Source organism: Xyrauchen texanus, chromosome 33, assembly GCF_025860055.1.
Source record: "Xyrauchen texanus isolate HMW12.3.18 chromosome 33, RBS_HiC_50CHRs, whole genome shotgun sequence".
Taxonomy (NCBI): Eukaryota; Metazoa; Chordata; class Actinopteri; order Cypriniformes; family Catostomidae; genus Xyrauchen; species Xyrauchen texanus.
Window position 1 is genome coordinate 4,582,671 of NC_068308.1, and position 16,692 is coordinate 4,599,362.

Sequence of the window (16,692 nt, forward strand, 5' to 3'; positions counted from 1 at the left end):
TTACCATCTGACAACGTAGTCTCGACGTCGCATGTCAGTAATTTTATTACCATCAAAATTACCAACTGACAACGTCGTCAGTACGGTCTCCTAAGGTTACAAAATAACCAACTACGTCCCAGTTAAGTGACGTTTTGGTAATTTCATGACTTACCATCTGACAACGTAGTCTCGACGTCGCATGTCAGTAATTTTATTACCATCAAATTACCAACTGACAACGTCGTCAGTACGGTCTCCTAAGGTAACAAAGTAACCAACTATACGTCCCAGTTACGTGACGTTTTGGTAATTTCATGACCATCTGACAACGTAGTCTCGACGTCGCATGTCTGTAATTTTATTACCATCAAGTTACCAACTGTAACAGACACTATTTAAATATGAAAGATTATTTTTTTTTTTTACCATACAAACAATTTTTTTGGGTCATAGTCTTTAGGGAAAGACTAAACAAAATGACAATACAACTACACAACAGGCTTTAAAAGTTTTATTAAAACAGGAACAAATGGAACAGAAAGTTTTGTTACAGCATTAAATGTTGCATGACACTGTAATGTTGATTTCACTTGGCAATTATTTAGATATTAAAAGTAATTAATAAAAAAAAAAAATTATAATAATTAACTGATAAATTATTACAGCTTTTACTCTATGGTGGTCTTAAGGGCTTTGTCGATCTTCTCACTGTGTTGTGTTCCATGAAACAGAGGCATACATGTTTGGAGTGACATGGGAAGTAAATAATGAACGAATTTCCATTTTGGTTGCACTATTCCTATAAAAATGTTTTGTCACTTGTAATATAGAGTACATTTTATATAGGTTTATTACATGGCTTGTAATAAACCTATATAAAATTTACTCTAAGGATAACACACCGTTGCCATGCAAAGCAGAACGTTGCCATGGACACGCAGGATTCTAACCGTAGAGACGGAACAGACTATTTTCTTTAGCAGAAGCTATACAATCGTTTTTAAATCAATAAACTCCTTTTTAAATCAATATTTTGTGTCAAATTATTTATTTATTTGGTAGGTAGCCATGTAATAAGCGGGATAATGTAGAGCGAGGCAGTTGTTATAGTGAATACAACCCCTTCAGGCTGATTCAAGACCCCTCCGCTTCCTCCTGATCAGCCTGTCGGGGTTGTATTCGCTATAACAACCGCCTTGCTCTACATTATCCCTTACTTATTATTCGCAGTTTCAAGAATTTATTCAGCATGTGTCCTACATAGACCTACATAGCCAGTTAGTTTGGTTTTGCACTTTTCCATAGACACTCAGAAACGTTCATGTTTAACTAAACTCTGGTACTTGTGTTGTATTTCATCTGCCTCTGGTAAAGAAATTAAGTAAAACCCCTTCTGCTCTTCCTTGTCAGATATCCTGTTTATCTGTTGTGCTCACACGTGTGTGTGTGTTGGATTGAGTATGTATATGCCCTATTCAACTATGACACTGATTAATGCATATAGACACTTGTGTCATTAACCAGCTTTCAGCCATCTGTGCCTTTCCTGTAATGCTGACACTCGGTCCTTCCAAACCAGCCAAATGAGGAAATCTTTTGCAACAGATGAAGACCTGTAAAATAATGATAGGATATTAAAATAATAATGGTAATAATAATAATAATTATAATAATCATTATCATCATCATCTATTATTTATCTAGCATTTATTAGCATCTTGTTTCAGGTGAAGAGATGTGCCTTTAGCTTTGTTACCACGGACGTTAGAATGAGGAAGTGTCATGCAGAAGGGCAGGTACATGACACCCTACAGAACCAGGGAAATTAATCATTAAAAGTATAAATGTACTTGTTCTTAGTAGTCCATAATAATAGAGTCGATTTTACTCATTGAGAGATTTATTTGTGAGGGAATAATTATCTTAATTTTATTGGAGCCTTACACATTAAATAATGTAAAAATGTTATTAATTTATTCCTGGCCCTAAAGAAATGTGAATTGCTCATTACAATAGGCCATATTCTTGGAACTGAAAAAGTAAAGCCTGTTCAAATACACAAATTAGTGAACATTTGTAATAATTAGGAATTGTGTAACAATCATTTTATTTATCTATTAGACATTTCATTTAATTTTGCCTGCTTGGCCGTTTTCTTTTTAATTACATGGTGTTATGTTGCTGTCTTGATGCCAGCCAATCGTTGCATTGCTGATCAAGGTATAAACTTTAGAGTATTGATACATCAATACAAATGCACACAGAAGGGCACATGGGTTTCTGGGCGAGAGACTTACCCAGAGGTGGACAACCTCACTGTACGCACTCAATGACACATTGTGTTGAAGTGACCAGACGTCAGGAGACTGAGGACATCCAAATGTCTCCCTTCTTGAGCCACCCATTGGACATTGTAGAGCAGTTTCCAAACCAAGCCTGCCTGGGTGTAATGAAAAACTAAATTTAGCAAATGTATGTATTTTTCAGACCATTAATTAAAATTGAACAATTCATTCTTAGAATTAAACTGTATAGGGCCTTCAAAATGATGATACCAAAATAACATTTAGTTAAGAACCAGAATTTTAAAAGGATATTAAGACGCCTTTAATATTTCTTGGAATACAATGCAACAAAAATTGCTAGTCAACAGATTTTACTAATAGATCTACAAATCTCTGTGTAAAAATAAAATAACTATGCTGCCATTTCTCTAAAGGCAGTTGTGGCCTAATGGTTAGAGTCAGACTTGTAACTCAAAGGTCTCAATACAGACAGGAAAAAACTGAGGTGCCCTTGCTCTTTACCCACTGTTCACTACTCCTAATGTGTAAACTAACTTGGATGGGTTAGTGCAGAGGCCAAATTCTGAGTATTTGGCCTTCACTTTCACTAAAGTCATTTTTACCCCTCTAATTTTGGCTTCATCTCAGATGAAAATAGTACAAGAAATTACTTGTCACAGACAAAGTTGATATTTTTATGGACGATCTTATAGTTGAATACCTCCAGAGGGACAACGCAAAAAGAGCCGCAATTCAGGTAAAGACTTTTAAGTGTTTGTATTTTTTGCCTTTAAAAATATTTAGAATCATACAAAGACAAAAATTTCCAAAGAAAACAAAATCATGTTGTGATGATTCATAAACCTTTTTAAACAAGACTATGAGTAATTTTTCCCTATTAATACTAAATGAATTTTAGTAATAAAACAGTAATATTAGCAAATGCCCCTAGCAACCGAAACTAGAACTGAACTGGTTAGATGCTCTGCTGACGACCCTGGATTGACGTCTTGCATCTTTAATCTAAAGGTAAGTGGATTATGAAAATGTTTTAGAAGGAGGTATTACAGTGGAACAGAAATACAACACTTCCCAAAAAGACCATAAAACAATTGCTCATACAGAACACTGTTGCCAGATTGAGGAACCAGAAAATGTGAACATATCACACCAGTCCTCAGATCTTTACACTGGCTCCCAGTTACATTTAGATCTAATTTATAGCATCTTATCAACACACTGTGATCCATTGTATGCAAAACATTTCTTCTCCCTCTTCGTCTTTCTGTCATTTTCTCCTCTGCTAAAAAAAACTCTTAAGCCTCTTAAAAGTCCTCGTCCGTACTCCTAACAATTTTGACCTTAAGACCTCTTTTAAGGGTTAAGATGCTTTCTGAATTACCTTACTAGGATTTTTATTTAGTTTTAAGAGTAAACAGTAACACCCACATTTCTAAGAACTTTCTTAGGATTTTGTCACTAGATTAGACTCTTTGCATTAATCATTTTTACGAATACGGGCCCAGATGTGCTCCTACAGTAGTCACATTCAAATCTAGACTCAAAACACATCTGTTTATATGATTTACTGAATGAGCATTGTGCCACTGTTCGTACTTTTAATTATTCTTATTTCTTTTGATTATTTTCTTAATTTCTTCTCTGTAAAGCACTTTGAATTACCATTGTGTATGCAATGTGCTATATTAATAAACTTGCCTTCCCTGCATGTTTCTGTTGTACTGAAGGGTTCATTCTAAAACCTGTAGAAATTTCCTGCACATATTGTCAGAGTATAAATAAAACAATATCTTCCAAAAAACCCTGCAGGATTCCTGTAGGTTATTTTTGTATGCAAAACTGTTTCATTCAAAACTAATTAACATTTGGATGCACCTTGCACTTCTCTTACATGTTTGATTTACTTTAAATTCTATAAGATAGATTTCATCACTGCATTTAAAAAAATTATAAAGCTCCTTTAACAGGGCCGCGTGCAAAACGCGTTAGACAGCTCAGGGAAAACGCTCACAATCCCACAAACGATCACACTATGAAAAAAACATACATTTCCACATATTATTCCATATCATACTTACTTACTTCTCAACCTTTTGCACATCAAAGGTGAATGCTTCCACCATAAAGGCTGCCACGCGTTGATAGAGTAAACTCCAGACAGTAAAAGGTATAACTCGCGTCTGTGGACTGATTCTTCGCTTGCATGCATGCTTAATTTGGCGACTCGCATATCGCCACCTATGGGTTGTTGAATATGTATTATATGTTATGTATATTTCCCATCCCTTCCAGACACCCAACACTGACTGGACAACCGATTAGTTTTAATTCGTAAATCTAGCCAATTTAGTTAACATATTTATATTCTAAAGTTTATATATAACTTATATTTACCCTGCTAGATTATTGTGGTTGTGGTATATCACTTTTTGACAAGCTAACGCAAGGTATCATTATTTAAATGTACATATAAAAAATATAAAAATAAAATAATATATATTTGTGCGCGTGCCAAGCCCGCGAAACCTGCCAGCGGGCATATATAAGCAGGGGTTGTGACCATATGTAAGCAGAACCCGGTTTTCATTGTAAGTGGACATCCTATTCTACCAGTATTTCTGAGGTAAAGTACTTTTTACTTAACTGATTTAGGTACATGACTTTTAAAACATACGAACCCCCTACAAAGGTAAATAACACTTAAAACTTTGAAGAAAGTAAATAATAAAATCTAATTATAGCATACTATATTATAGACATAGGCCCCTACTCAGGGTAACCAGATAAATAAGATAAACAACTGCCGCTTTCACCTAATGAACATTTTTAATTGTCACAAAATTGATTAACTGTCTTTTCCAGTAAATGTACCACTATACTTTTCACATAAACAATGGTTTTCCGTTTTTTTCCCACCGTCTACTAGTCGCTATAATAAAATACCGTTAAATGCCGTTAAGTTTGTGTGACGTCCTTCAGGTGAACGCGCCAGCGCTCACGCGCTCGCAGCCAAGCCCGTGAGAGCGAGAGACGTGGCTTGTAAAGATGAGATCAGATCTATAATGAAATCTATAATGACAGCCATCCGTCTGTCTGTCATATTATTAATACCACTACATTTAATATGTATAAATATAAATATTGTTTTATTAATAACAACAATAATTATGATTATATTTTATTTCAATCATTATTGTTAACAGTGTTAATAATAATAATAATTAAACGCAAATAATAATAAAATAAGCTATTATTAGTATTATTAATACTATTCTTAATTATAATTATATTTTATTAATATTGTTAACAGTATTAAAAATAATAATACTAATTAGTAGTATTTTCAAGAAAGAAAATTTATTTTATTGACTTAATATGGTTTCTTATTTGTTAGTGGGTTGTAAACTCTCATCAGATGCATTACTGCATTCTCATGCATTTTTGATGCAATTGATATATTAATAAATCAAGAGCCTTTATTATTTTTTGAAATTTATACCATGAAAATAATTATTCTCTTCTCTTTTTTCAGTATATATTGCAGTCTGATTATTGTAAGTGATAAGTAAGCTAGCAGTCATCCTGATTAGTCAAAAATCATTGACGGAATTTAATGCATTTTAATTCGTACAGATTCATATCTCACTCATATTTAGACATGTTTCTACTTTCTCTCCCTTTCCCTGTGTGTCAACAGCATCTAACTACACCCCAAAGGCTCTTTTAAGAGCCCTAGCACATAGCTGACTTTGTCTTTGTAAGTATATGTTTTGAATGCCTACCAGATACATTCTTAGTAAAGTTATAAGTCAGATGTTGGCCTGGAGACTCATATAGATTTCATGATTCAGTTTGTTTCAAAAGCTCTTGCAGTTTCTGATCTCTTTTTCGATTCATGATACCAATGCATTTACCTAAAACAACCCAATGATTATCTTTTTTTAATTTAGTAGATTTTTACATCGTTTTCAAGTGCCTCCTCCATTGAGTTTATTTTCTTACCATCTTTTACTTCAAGGTAAGTAATATTCTTTGGCTTCACTTCAAGCTTTGTTTATTATTTTTATTTTTTATGTAGTCATCTAAGACTTTTATGTAGTCTAAGATTTTAAGTAACTTCATGTGTTTTTAATGATGGGTTTGCACAGTAATCAAAATACAGTAATCAGAATAATTCAATCAAAAATGATAAGTGAGATTTGTTGTTAGAAAAACAGAAGCACATTCTGACATTACACTAAAATATTTACAGACTTAACAATGAGTGCGGACAAAATAGAACGTTCGAGGCAGTATCTAAGATCCTGGAGAGCAACTAAACGTGTTCTTCAAAAGATATCTACACAAAATAACAACACTGAATTGGACAGTCTGGAAGAGTCCTAAACAGTCACAGAAGGTCAATGGGATGCAGGTGATACCTTAGGTTCCACGGAGAACACAATGAACCTTTCATCTCCAATGTCCTCTGAAGCATCCTGGCCTTCAGAAGAAACTGACTGGGAGGATGACTTAGAGGAAGTCATGGACATTGCAGAAAAAAAGATGGTACATCTGACCAGGAAGACAGCATGGCAAGCTTATCCCTGGCAACAGAACTGGCATCCTGGGCTTCTCAGTTCGAAGTAAAGAACAATGCTGTTGACCATCTGTTGAAAATTCTTCAGAAACATGGCCACACTAATCTTCCATCCTCTGCTCGTACTCTGCTCAAAACACCTAGGAAAATAACCACAATGCAGAAATGTGGCATGGAGTATTTGCATTACCCACTGCGTCAACAGTTGCTGGACAAACTGTATAAGTACCCTGTTGAAGAGATCCTGGACCATGACACAATTAATCTGTCATTCAACATTGATGGCCTGCCATTGTTCAAGAGCTCAAGTAAAGTTATGTGGCCTGTGCTCTGCGCTGTCCATCTCAAGCCCATCATCGTTTTTCCAGCAACGCTAACATGCGGAAACAAGAAACCCACCGATCTGACTTTCCTAGATGATGTTATTGCAGACCTCAATGATCTGATGTCTCATGGCCTTCAGTATAAGGAGAGAAATTTCACTATTAATGTTCTCTGCATTGTGTGTGATGCTCCAGCAAAAGCCTTTACACGAGGCACAAAGCTGTGCTCTGGGTACTATGGATGTGATAAATGTGACCAGAAAGGTGAATGGTTTAATAAAGTAACATTTCCAGCCACAGAAAACCTCACCTTGCGCACAGATGATTCATTTAGGAGCCAAGTTCAGCCTGAGCATCACAATGCCAATACTCCACTCATCCAGCTGCCCATTGATATGGTCAAAAGCTTCCCAATCGACTACATGCATCAGGCATGCTTGGGGGTGATGAAGAGGCTTCTTGTCAGTTGGACCCGTGGAGAAAGAAGAGTCAGGCTCTCCACCACCCAAAAACAAGTAGTCAGCTCTAGGTTGCTTCAGCTTAGGAGTCAAATTCCTTCCATTTTTGCTCGCACCCCTCGAGGCCTGGATGAGCTGGAGAGATGGAAGGCAACAGAATTCCGTCAATTCTTGCTGTATACAGGCAAGCTTGTGTTGAAAGGAATTCTTGGGCATGACATGTACCTACATTTCTTGGCATTCAGTGTGGCAATGTGCATTTTAGTTTCCCCAACACTGGTCAAAAAGCACTCAGAATATGCTAGATGCTTGCTCAGCTACTTTGTCAGCAGAGGACGAGAGCTCTATGGAAATGAGTTCATAGTGTACAACATCCACTCAATGCTCCACATCACTGATGATGCTATACAATTTCATGGTCTGGACAACTGCAGTGCATTTAAATTCGAAACATACCTGCATACAATCAAGAAGATGGTACGAAGTGGAACACACCCTCTTAGCCAGATTGCCAACAGGATTGAGGAAAGACGTGCATCCACAATTAAAAACAACAAAGACAGACAAACAAAGAAGAGCAAGGATAGAGCATTCATCCTAGATGATGACAATGGCTGCGAGATCACCAATGATGAGGAGAAAGATGGACATGTTCTTTGCAGAATTTATCATAGTCCTGCACCATTGTTCATTGAGCCCTGCCCCTCATTCCTTCTGGGGGTGTACAACTTCAGTAAAAAACAAACGACAATGAGGTGGATCTCCAAAAACTAATTGAAAAGAGAGCAATCAAGATCGAAAATGGAGACACAGTGACATTCATGGCCATCTTACACCAGCAGTGAATCTTTTATAACAATGTACTTACTTAGAAGTTCCACATCAACAATATAATCTTGATCAAAAATATAAAAATTAAGAAATGTATATAAATATTTTAACAATGTCTCTGACTTCACTGGACGCATGCTAGCAACAATACAGCTACTGGCCACCTACAAACCCCACTAAAAGGGCAAAAAAAGAAGACATTCCTGATGAAAAAAATTGGCAAATGGTAATGATTAATTTATTTGAGGATACTTTAATTATCTGATTGTACATTATGATTATATTTTAATTGTTTTACCATTGGCTTTATATTTTCAGACAATTTTGCAAAGGCCCTCAAGTGGTGCAAATAATATCATTCTGCTGTGGAGAGTGATGTTGACACCTACAGAAAAAGGCCACAAAAAAACCTGCCCGTTATGATGATAGCAGCGATGGTATGCATTACTTTCAGTCTTTGAGTATTGTGTAGTCCATTAAGATCTTCTGATAGTGAAACAGAAAAAATCTGATCATTATCAACTTTCAAAGAATACATTGCTAACTGCACATTAATAATGTGTGATCTATTTAGATGAGACACCACTGAGGGCTGACCCCAAGAAAAAGAAAGCATCAAGGTACCATTTTAAATACCATTCAACAAATGGAAATTTAAATTCAGGTTAAAGTAAATTAACATTTTGCATGCTATTTAGATGGACCATTTCCTAAAAAAACCTAAAGAAAAGGCCAGACAAAGGTATAAGTATATTTGTATGCTCTTTTTAAACAACTAAATAAATTATTTAAATTTAATGTTTAAAATGAAAATTTCCCCCCTGAAACATATTTGTTATTTTACATTTCATTGATACAGCAACAGAGGCTACACTTCCCATCCCACCCCAACATAAACCAAGTACATTAGTACAAACAAATCAAACAGTATAGTACCATGAGTACATAAAATATATTTTCTGCAATTACATGTACTTCTTTTTGTCTTTGTATTCTCAAAATAGAAAAAGTCAAAGAGTCTTCCCAGAATGACCATTCAGATCCCAGTACATCACATGATTTATCTAAAGGTAGAATTGAATAAATTATTTAACTCTATGGGGTGAATTCACTAAGAATTAATTACGCCCACTGACATTTTTGTGTACACTGTCTGTGCTGGTTTATAGCCAAATTGACAAAAGAACCATGCAAATCGGGCAATGGAAATTATTATTGGATAAATTACTGCTGCCATTATCTATACAGAAACTTCCTTTTAATAATTTTCACAATAAATGTATTATTTTAAATTATTTAAGAATAATTTGTCAGATATATAAATGTTGTACTTGTTGTACAGAAAAGAATGACAACTCAGATACTCAGATTGCAACTGCTTAAAACATTCTACTGGTGCCTACTAAGACAGGTTTTTGTAGTAAAATATCACAGGCAAAAGTGGCATATCCGCTTAGTGGATTCGTCTCAATATGATGTTTTTCAAGGTTCAAGTTGACAACTGTGTTTTTATCATGCTTGCAGATCTTGATGAATCACCCATATTTCATTCTGTGTCTGTGGCAGAATATATTACTGAAGGTAAAATTTTATTTGTATTCAACATCTGTAAACTTTATTTGAATTGATTTTAGATTGAATTGAAAGTAACTGATGTTAGAAGTTAGATGAGGCAATGATAATAACATTGCGTATGCAACAAAATAACATTGGTAAATAGGTCATATCATGAGGAATCAAATTGTCTGTACAAGATACCTTTTCCCACACAGAATAATTCAAAGTGAGTGCTTGTTGTATAACATTACATAACTTTTTTAGAGGAGAGACAAACAACTGCAAGGGCTGACCACACGAAGACCCAACGACCCAACAAAGAGTGAGCTTAAAGGTACATTTTATAGGCCTAAGAAACAAATGCATCGAATGTAAATTATAAAAAGAAAAAGAGTACATATTGATACTGAGTTCTTCCTTTAGATAGCGTTTTAAGTGAATTATGGTGTAAAGGTCATTTTTCCTCCAATTAGACAGGTTTATGATATTTTTATTGTAGTTAATATATTACACTATATTATGCTACTTTTTGGTTCACCAAGTGTGTAACTGGTGCTCTCTAATTACAGAAACACTGGAGGTTCTGCTACGAAAAGTAGACAGCCTGGCAGCCACCCAGAGAGAAATACTCATCCTACTGAGGAAATGCCAGGGTCATCAGAGAGCGGAAGACATCCTGGAGCTCAATATTGCTCAGAACAAAGAGGAGCTTGAGGCCCTTGACAACCGTCTTAAAGACTCGGATTTCAGAAAGAGAGTGGTGAGTATTTTGGTTATTTTCCGGGCACATAAAATTACCTTCTATTTATTTAAATATGATTTAACAATTACAAAACACATTCATGGTTATGTCATTATTGTTTTTTAACACTAATTTACAAGCAATGGAAAGTAGCATTACTATTATTTCAATTCTTTTTAGTCATATTTATTTAATAAATTATTTAATGAATTCCTCATTCCTAATAAATAAAATCTATAAATCGGTGATACAGTATTTCTGTAGCAAATACGCACAATTTCTTTATTAATATATACAATTATGTAAGTTTCTACTTTAACATATTCAACAACTAAATTGTGACAATGAGAAATGAACAATGACTATGAGTTTGTTGACTGTACTAACCTGCATGCCAAACCATGATGTTTCACAGATTCACCATCTCAGCCTTATTGGTGGGGCAAATCCAGGGGATTGTGTGAGGAGAGTGATGCGGGCAGTAGCGACAAACATCGTGTGGAGCCACTTCAGTTTGAAGGGGAAAAGGGAGAAAATGCCTCTGATTGACACAACTCTGTGTAAAGTCATCAAACGTGAGTCTGAAAAAAATAAATAACATTGTAAAGAATGAACATTTCTTTTTATGTCATTCAAAATTTCTTTCTTGCATATAATTTACAACACAAATAAATCAACATGCACTTCAAAAGTTACACAAGTTTCATAGTACTTGCATGAATAGTACATTTCCATATCAAAGAAATAATCAACTCACTCTACTGACGAACACAATCTGGATCTCAAAGAGTGCCTATTCAGCCTATATTCTCCCCTAAACCTTGTTAAACCCATCGCACGGGTCGGGTGATGCAATAGACACACTGCTAACCGCACTTTTTGAAACTGTAAGTCTCGCGATTCATTTTTATCGACATAACATCTCGTTGTTACGAGAAAATGTCTCTTTACCTTTCATATTAAACCCTGATTGTCACAGGAGTTGCATCTTATTCTCAAGATGTTATGAAAAGGACTGACTTAAAATGAAAAGCATTTCATTTTTGCTTTTTCCAATCGATATTATTTATCAGGACTATAAAAACAAATAAAAAATAACAACAATAAAATGTGTATAGTTACATTACCGGTCTGTAAACTTTTTTCTCCACAAATGCCCACGTTAACGTCTGTTTTAAATAGAACAAGAGCTTTATTTTAAGATAAGTTAAGCCCAAAACACAATTTCCACGTTAGTCAACATTTTCACAGCATTTTTGTTAGGAAAATGTTACAAACTGCTTTCATCACCCTGGACAGCTCCCATAACTAAGCTCATGTGCATGTTTAAATATCAATAAACCTAATATTATGTCCTCGATTTAATTTGCAAAATCTCTGTAATTTATGTGACCTTAAGCCTATGAGTTTCCTCACAATATGCAACATTTAATCAACAAACATAAATCACCACACGGGATAAGGTTAGATCAAAATCAGACTTACCTTTGTCTTTGAGAAGATTTTAAAATGGTATATTATTCCTGAATAATTAGCAGTAGCAAGAAACTGAACATTTCCTGTGAAGAGGGAAGAAAAAACGTTTCATGTGAAAAGATTTCCTCTGCAGAGTCGTTACAACAGACGTTATCTTAAAGGCGGATAATAACAACCAATCAGCAATTGCTCCTTTGGAGTCATTTCGGATTTGTTTTACTTTTGCTGCGGGGTTAAGGCAGAGTTATGTAGTTACTATCAGACAAACTCGACAAATTCACGGTGCGTGAATTTCATGTAGACGTTATCATATTCCCTATAAGGAACAATAAGAGCTTGCAGTGAGATTTTTTTTAAAAAGCCAATTTTTTCCCCAGTGCACATCAAAGACAGAATTTCGCCATTTGGAGCAAAAGGCCAGTTTATAAATTGCATTTTTTGCAAAAAATAATGTGACACAGTTTAATATCATATATCCCTTATTTTGCCATTTTTAGCCTAATACAACTCTTATTTAAAGGTTACAATGAAAATGACTAACCTGTTGTTTTGTTGTTGTGCTGTTTCTTTAGGATCGACTGCCAGTAGGCCCTGCAGAATTGGAGTAGTTCGCTTGTTCTGCATTCCTCTACATTCCCCTTCTTTGTTCAAACGAATTATAATTGTGTTATAATTAATTAAAATGTTATTGTGTACTGTTGTTTTCAAAATAAATTAGCTGAATTTACCTAATTTTGAGTATGCATTCATCATTCAGCAGATTTAAATAGTCTTTAAATGAGGTGTGGGCAAATGAGGACACCAACTGTCCGCCTTGAAAATGACATATTTAGTACCAGCACAGGACGTTGTCACAACGTCGTGCTTACTAACTGGTAACGTCGCAACGTGACGTTGTCACAACGTCGTGCTTACTAACTGGTAAAGTCACAAAGTTACGTTGTCACAACGTCGTGCTTACTAACTGGTAACGTCACAAAGTTACGTTGTAACAACGTATCTGGGACTTTCACTTTTCCGGTTGCCACGACGTAACTAATTACGTCGCCACGACGAAAGTTTGGTCACCAGATTACGTTGCAGTTACGTAACAGTTACGTATTTGTGTTAGCTGGGACCCGAGTTAGGATTTTCACCTGTACAGGATTTTCTCTGCCACTTCTTGGCCAAACCTTGAATAAATGCACCTAACCGGGAATTTTCACGCGTTGTCGCTTCTCGACTCACCTCCAGGCCCAGGGTTGCTTCTCAACTCTTTTTTTAGTCGCTTCTCGACTTTTTAATAACTTTTGGTCGCTTCTCGACTCTTTAAATAACATTCAGTCGCTTCGACTTCTTTAAATAACATTCAGTCGCTTCGACTTCTTTAAATAACATTCAGTCGCTTCGACTTCTTTAAAAAACATTCAGTCGCTTCTCAACTTCTTTAAAAACATTCAGTCGCTCTGACTTCTTTAAATAACATTCAGTCGCTTCGACTTCTTTAAAAACATTCAGTCGCTTCTCGACTTCTTTAAAAACATTCAGTCGCTTCTCGACTTCTTTAAAAACATTCAGTCGCTTCTCGACTTCTTTAAAAAACATTCAGTCGCTTCTCGACTTCTTTAAATAACATTCCCACCCCAAATTCTTTGAAATCTGGAACTCATCTCTATTTTAGCCAATTAGTTCTAATTATTCTATGTTCGGACTGGCAAAAGTCTTAGGAAGCCACTTACCGGACTCGCTACCACAGATCACACAAAAACACCTTAAGCAAAGATGCTTACCTCAGTTTCTGGCGCCGGTGTTTCTGTGCGATTCGTGCAAGCCGTCCCACCAGCGACCTCTGCCCCCTTGACCTCAATGCCAGCCCCAAAGATATGTCGTGGAATATCGCGATGAATCTCTCTAGGTTGTAAGAAAACTCTCGGAGTCTTGAGTTCCAGATGCCAAAGTTGTAGTTTATTGAACACCAACAAACATGAGACCGGCCAGCTGTCCGTTCTGACTCATTTTTCTAAGTTCTCAGTTATATACCTTTTTTGTTATCTTGTTACCCACTGTCTCTGACGCATGAGGTCACTGCCTTGTCTCTTTCCCACCAATATGTTCTACGTCCTTTGTTAATTAAATATTGGTGGGAGATCCCTCGTCTATCTATTAAAAAGAAAAAGAAACATATATCTTTGGTAGCCTCTCATAACTTGACCTCATGTTACAGTTCATGGACAGAGTACATCAACTCCTAGAAACATCTGCGTAAACAGCCATGTCTCCATCAAATACTTTTTATCTTTTTCCTGCATTTTCAGCACATTCTCTCAATGGGCAGCCTTGTTTGTTCATACACATTGTTATTTGAAAGAAAACACCAGCTGCAAAATTATAATACATTTAGCTTATTAAAACAAGACACCATTCATATAACTGATTAAAAGTATCTTTGAAAAGATACATACCAGCACACCAAGGATTCTCATCAGTGTACTATTGATTAACAGAAACACTTTTTGTTTTTGAAGAAATACACTTGTTTTTCAAGGTTATATACCATTCTTTGTGTTCTCTGCAGTATCAACACTTTTAGTAACCTCATATGCTCTCTCCTGGCTCACTCAAAGGCCTGGAAACTCATATAAGTATTTTGATATATAAAAACATACTAAAATATTGAATGATATATAAAAACATACTAGAATATTAAAATATACTATAGTCGCTGGTGGGACGGCTTGCACGAATCGCACAGAAACACCGGCGCCAGAAACTGAGGTAAGCATCTTTGCTTAAGGTGTTTTTGTGTGATCTGTGGTAGCGAGTCCCGGTAAGTGGCTTCCCTAAGACTTTTGCCAGTCCGGACATAGAATAATTTGAACTAATTGGCTAAAATAGAGGCGAGTTCCAGATTTCAAAAATAGGGGGGTGGGATTGTTTAAAGAGAGTTTAAGAAAGTTTATTTGAAGAAGGTAGAAAAAGCCTGGGGGTGAGTCGAGAAGCGACACGCGTGAAAATTCCCGGTTAGGTGCATTTATTCAAGGTTTTGCCAGAAGAGTGGCTGAAAATCCTGTACAGGTGAAAATCCTAACACGGGTGGAGAAGTGAAATTCGCGTAAAATTCCTCCAGGTGTTAGATTTAGTTATTTATTGAAGTGTTTGACGGAACCCGGACTGTGTAGAAAACGGGGAAATGTTGAACTATGTGCATGTTTGAGATAATGAATAATGTGCATAACTAACTATGTTGTTGGTGCATGTGTGCTTACGGTACTAAATGCGCTGTTCTTGTGTTTATTCAAATGCATGAGTGCAGTGTGATGATGTATTGTGTGCAGAGGCAGAATAATACAGAGAATCAGGTGCACAAAGGAAATGCTAAATGAGAGCAAAAGTGGAAAATGAATTGAAACAGTGAATTGAATAAAACAATTGTTGAAAAAGTATAAAGACGCAAAATGGCACCGGCTTCTCTGATATCTCCCTGCCTTGCTCTCACTCACTGGTCAGCTGAACGGACAGCTCTGTGAGTGAGGGGAAGGGGGAGATTCAGAAGAGAAAAAAATAGAATAATTGGGAAAAAGATAAAGAAAAGGCAAAAAGTTTTCCATTACAGTGAACAAGAATAAGAGAAAGTATAAGTTAAGAAAATAAAGAGGATAACAAAAAGAGTAAAAAGAAAGAAATAAAAGATAATAAATAAATATAAGGGGAAGAGATAAGAAATAAAAATAAGTATAATAAATATATAAATAAGTATTAGTAGTAATAAATATTTTGTTTATTTAGTTGGATGTTATCCAGAAGTATAGTTGATAAGACTCGGATAAATGAGCACAGTTGTTGATTTTTTCATTCTCTCTCTCTTACAGTACGCTGGAGACTGAGTGCTGGGAAAGAGAGAAGGGAGGGGCTGCTAGAGTGAGAATAGGGAGCTGTAAAGGGAGGGCTTTGAGCACGCACAGAGAAACAGAACAATACTTTTTTTTCCTTGTCTCAGTTTTCCTCCTGAAGCAGAAATAATAATGTGGAAATAAGATGTTACTGAATTTGAGAGGAGACTAACTGAGAGGAGAAAAGAAATCGAATTAAAAAGATTAATAATAGAAACACAGGGAATTAGTGATCATTTCTGGAGTTATGAACAAATTAAATACAGTCAAAAATGTTAAGGTGATTTTTAATAGGGAGAGTAAAGGAGAATTAGCACCAATGTAGAAATTGTCTTGAACAGAGACCCAGAATGGAGGTGACCGCTGTGGGTGGAAGTACATGAGTTTTAATATAAAAAGAAGTAACAGATATAGCAATCAACCACTGTAAATAATGAGTGTTTTTTATGGAAATAAAGGAGAGGGATAAAAAGAGAGCAAAAGGAGGGGCAGAAGTAATAGGTTTGTTTTAGTATAATATTTTTTGAGAGCTCTGTGTTTATAAAGGCCTTGTGTTTGTAAAAAGTGTG

The 16,692-nt window shown here is 35.6% G+C and overlaps 1 protein-coding gene and 1 long non-coding RNA gene across 2 annotated transcripts; one reads left to right on the forward strand and one right to left on the reverse strand.

The window, feature by feature from the left end:
• Positions 1-438: 438 nt before the first annotated feature.
• On the reverse strand, positions 439-4,484 carry LOC127626861 (uncharacterized). The gene is made up of 3 exons (XR_007968497.1): positions 4,371-4,484; positions 2,280-2,422; positions 439-1,595 (listed from the first exon to the last, which is right to left on the reverse strand). It is a non-coding gene; the product is annotated as an uncharacterized LOC127626861 (long non-coding RNA).
• Positions 4,485-9,342: 4,858 nt separating this feature from the next.
• LOC127626859 (uncharacterized) lies at positions 9,343-12,963 on the forward strand. The gene is made up of 7 exons (XM_052102952.1): positions 9,343-9,380; positions 9,484-9,549; positions 10,004-10,060; positions 10,301-10,370; positions 10,606-10,796; positions 11,194-11,353; positions 12,827-12,963. The coding sequence occupies exons 2-7, from the start codon at positions 9,508-9,510 to the stop codon at positions 12,925-12,927; spliced, it is 621 nt and encodes a 206-aa protein (XP_051958912.1). The 5' UTR covers positions 9,343-9,380; positions 9,484-9,507; the 3' UTR covers positions 12,928-12,963.
• The last annotated feature ends 3,729 nt before the right edge of the window (positions 12,964-16,692 follow it).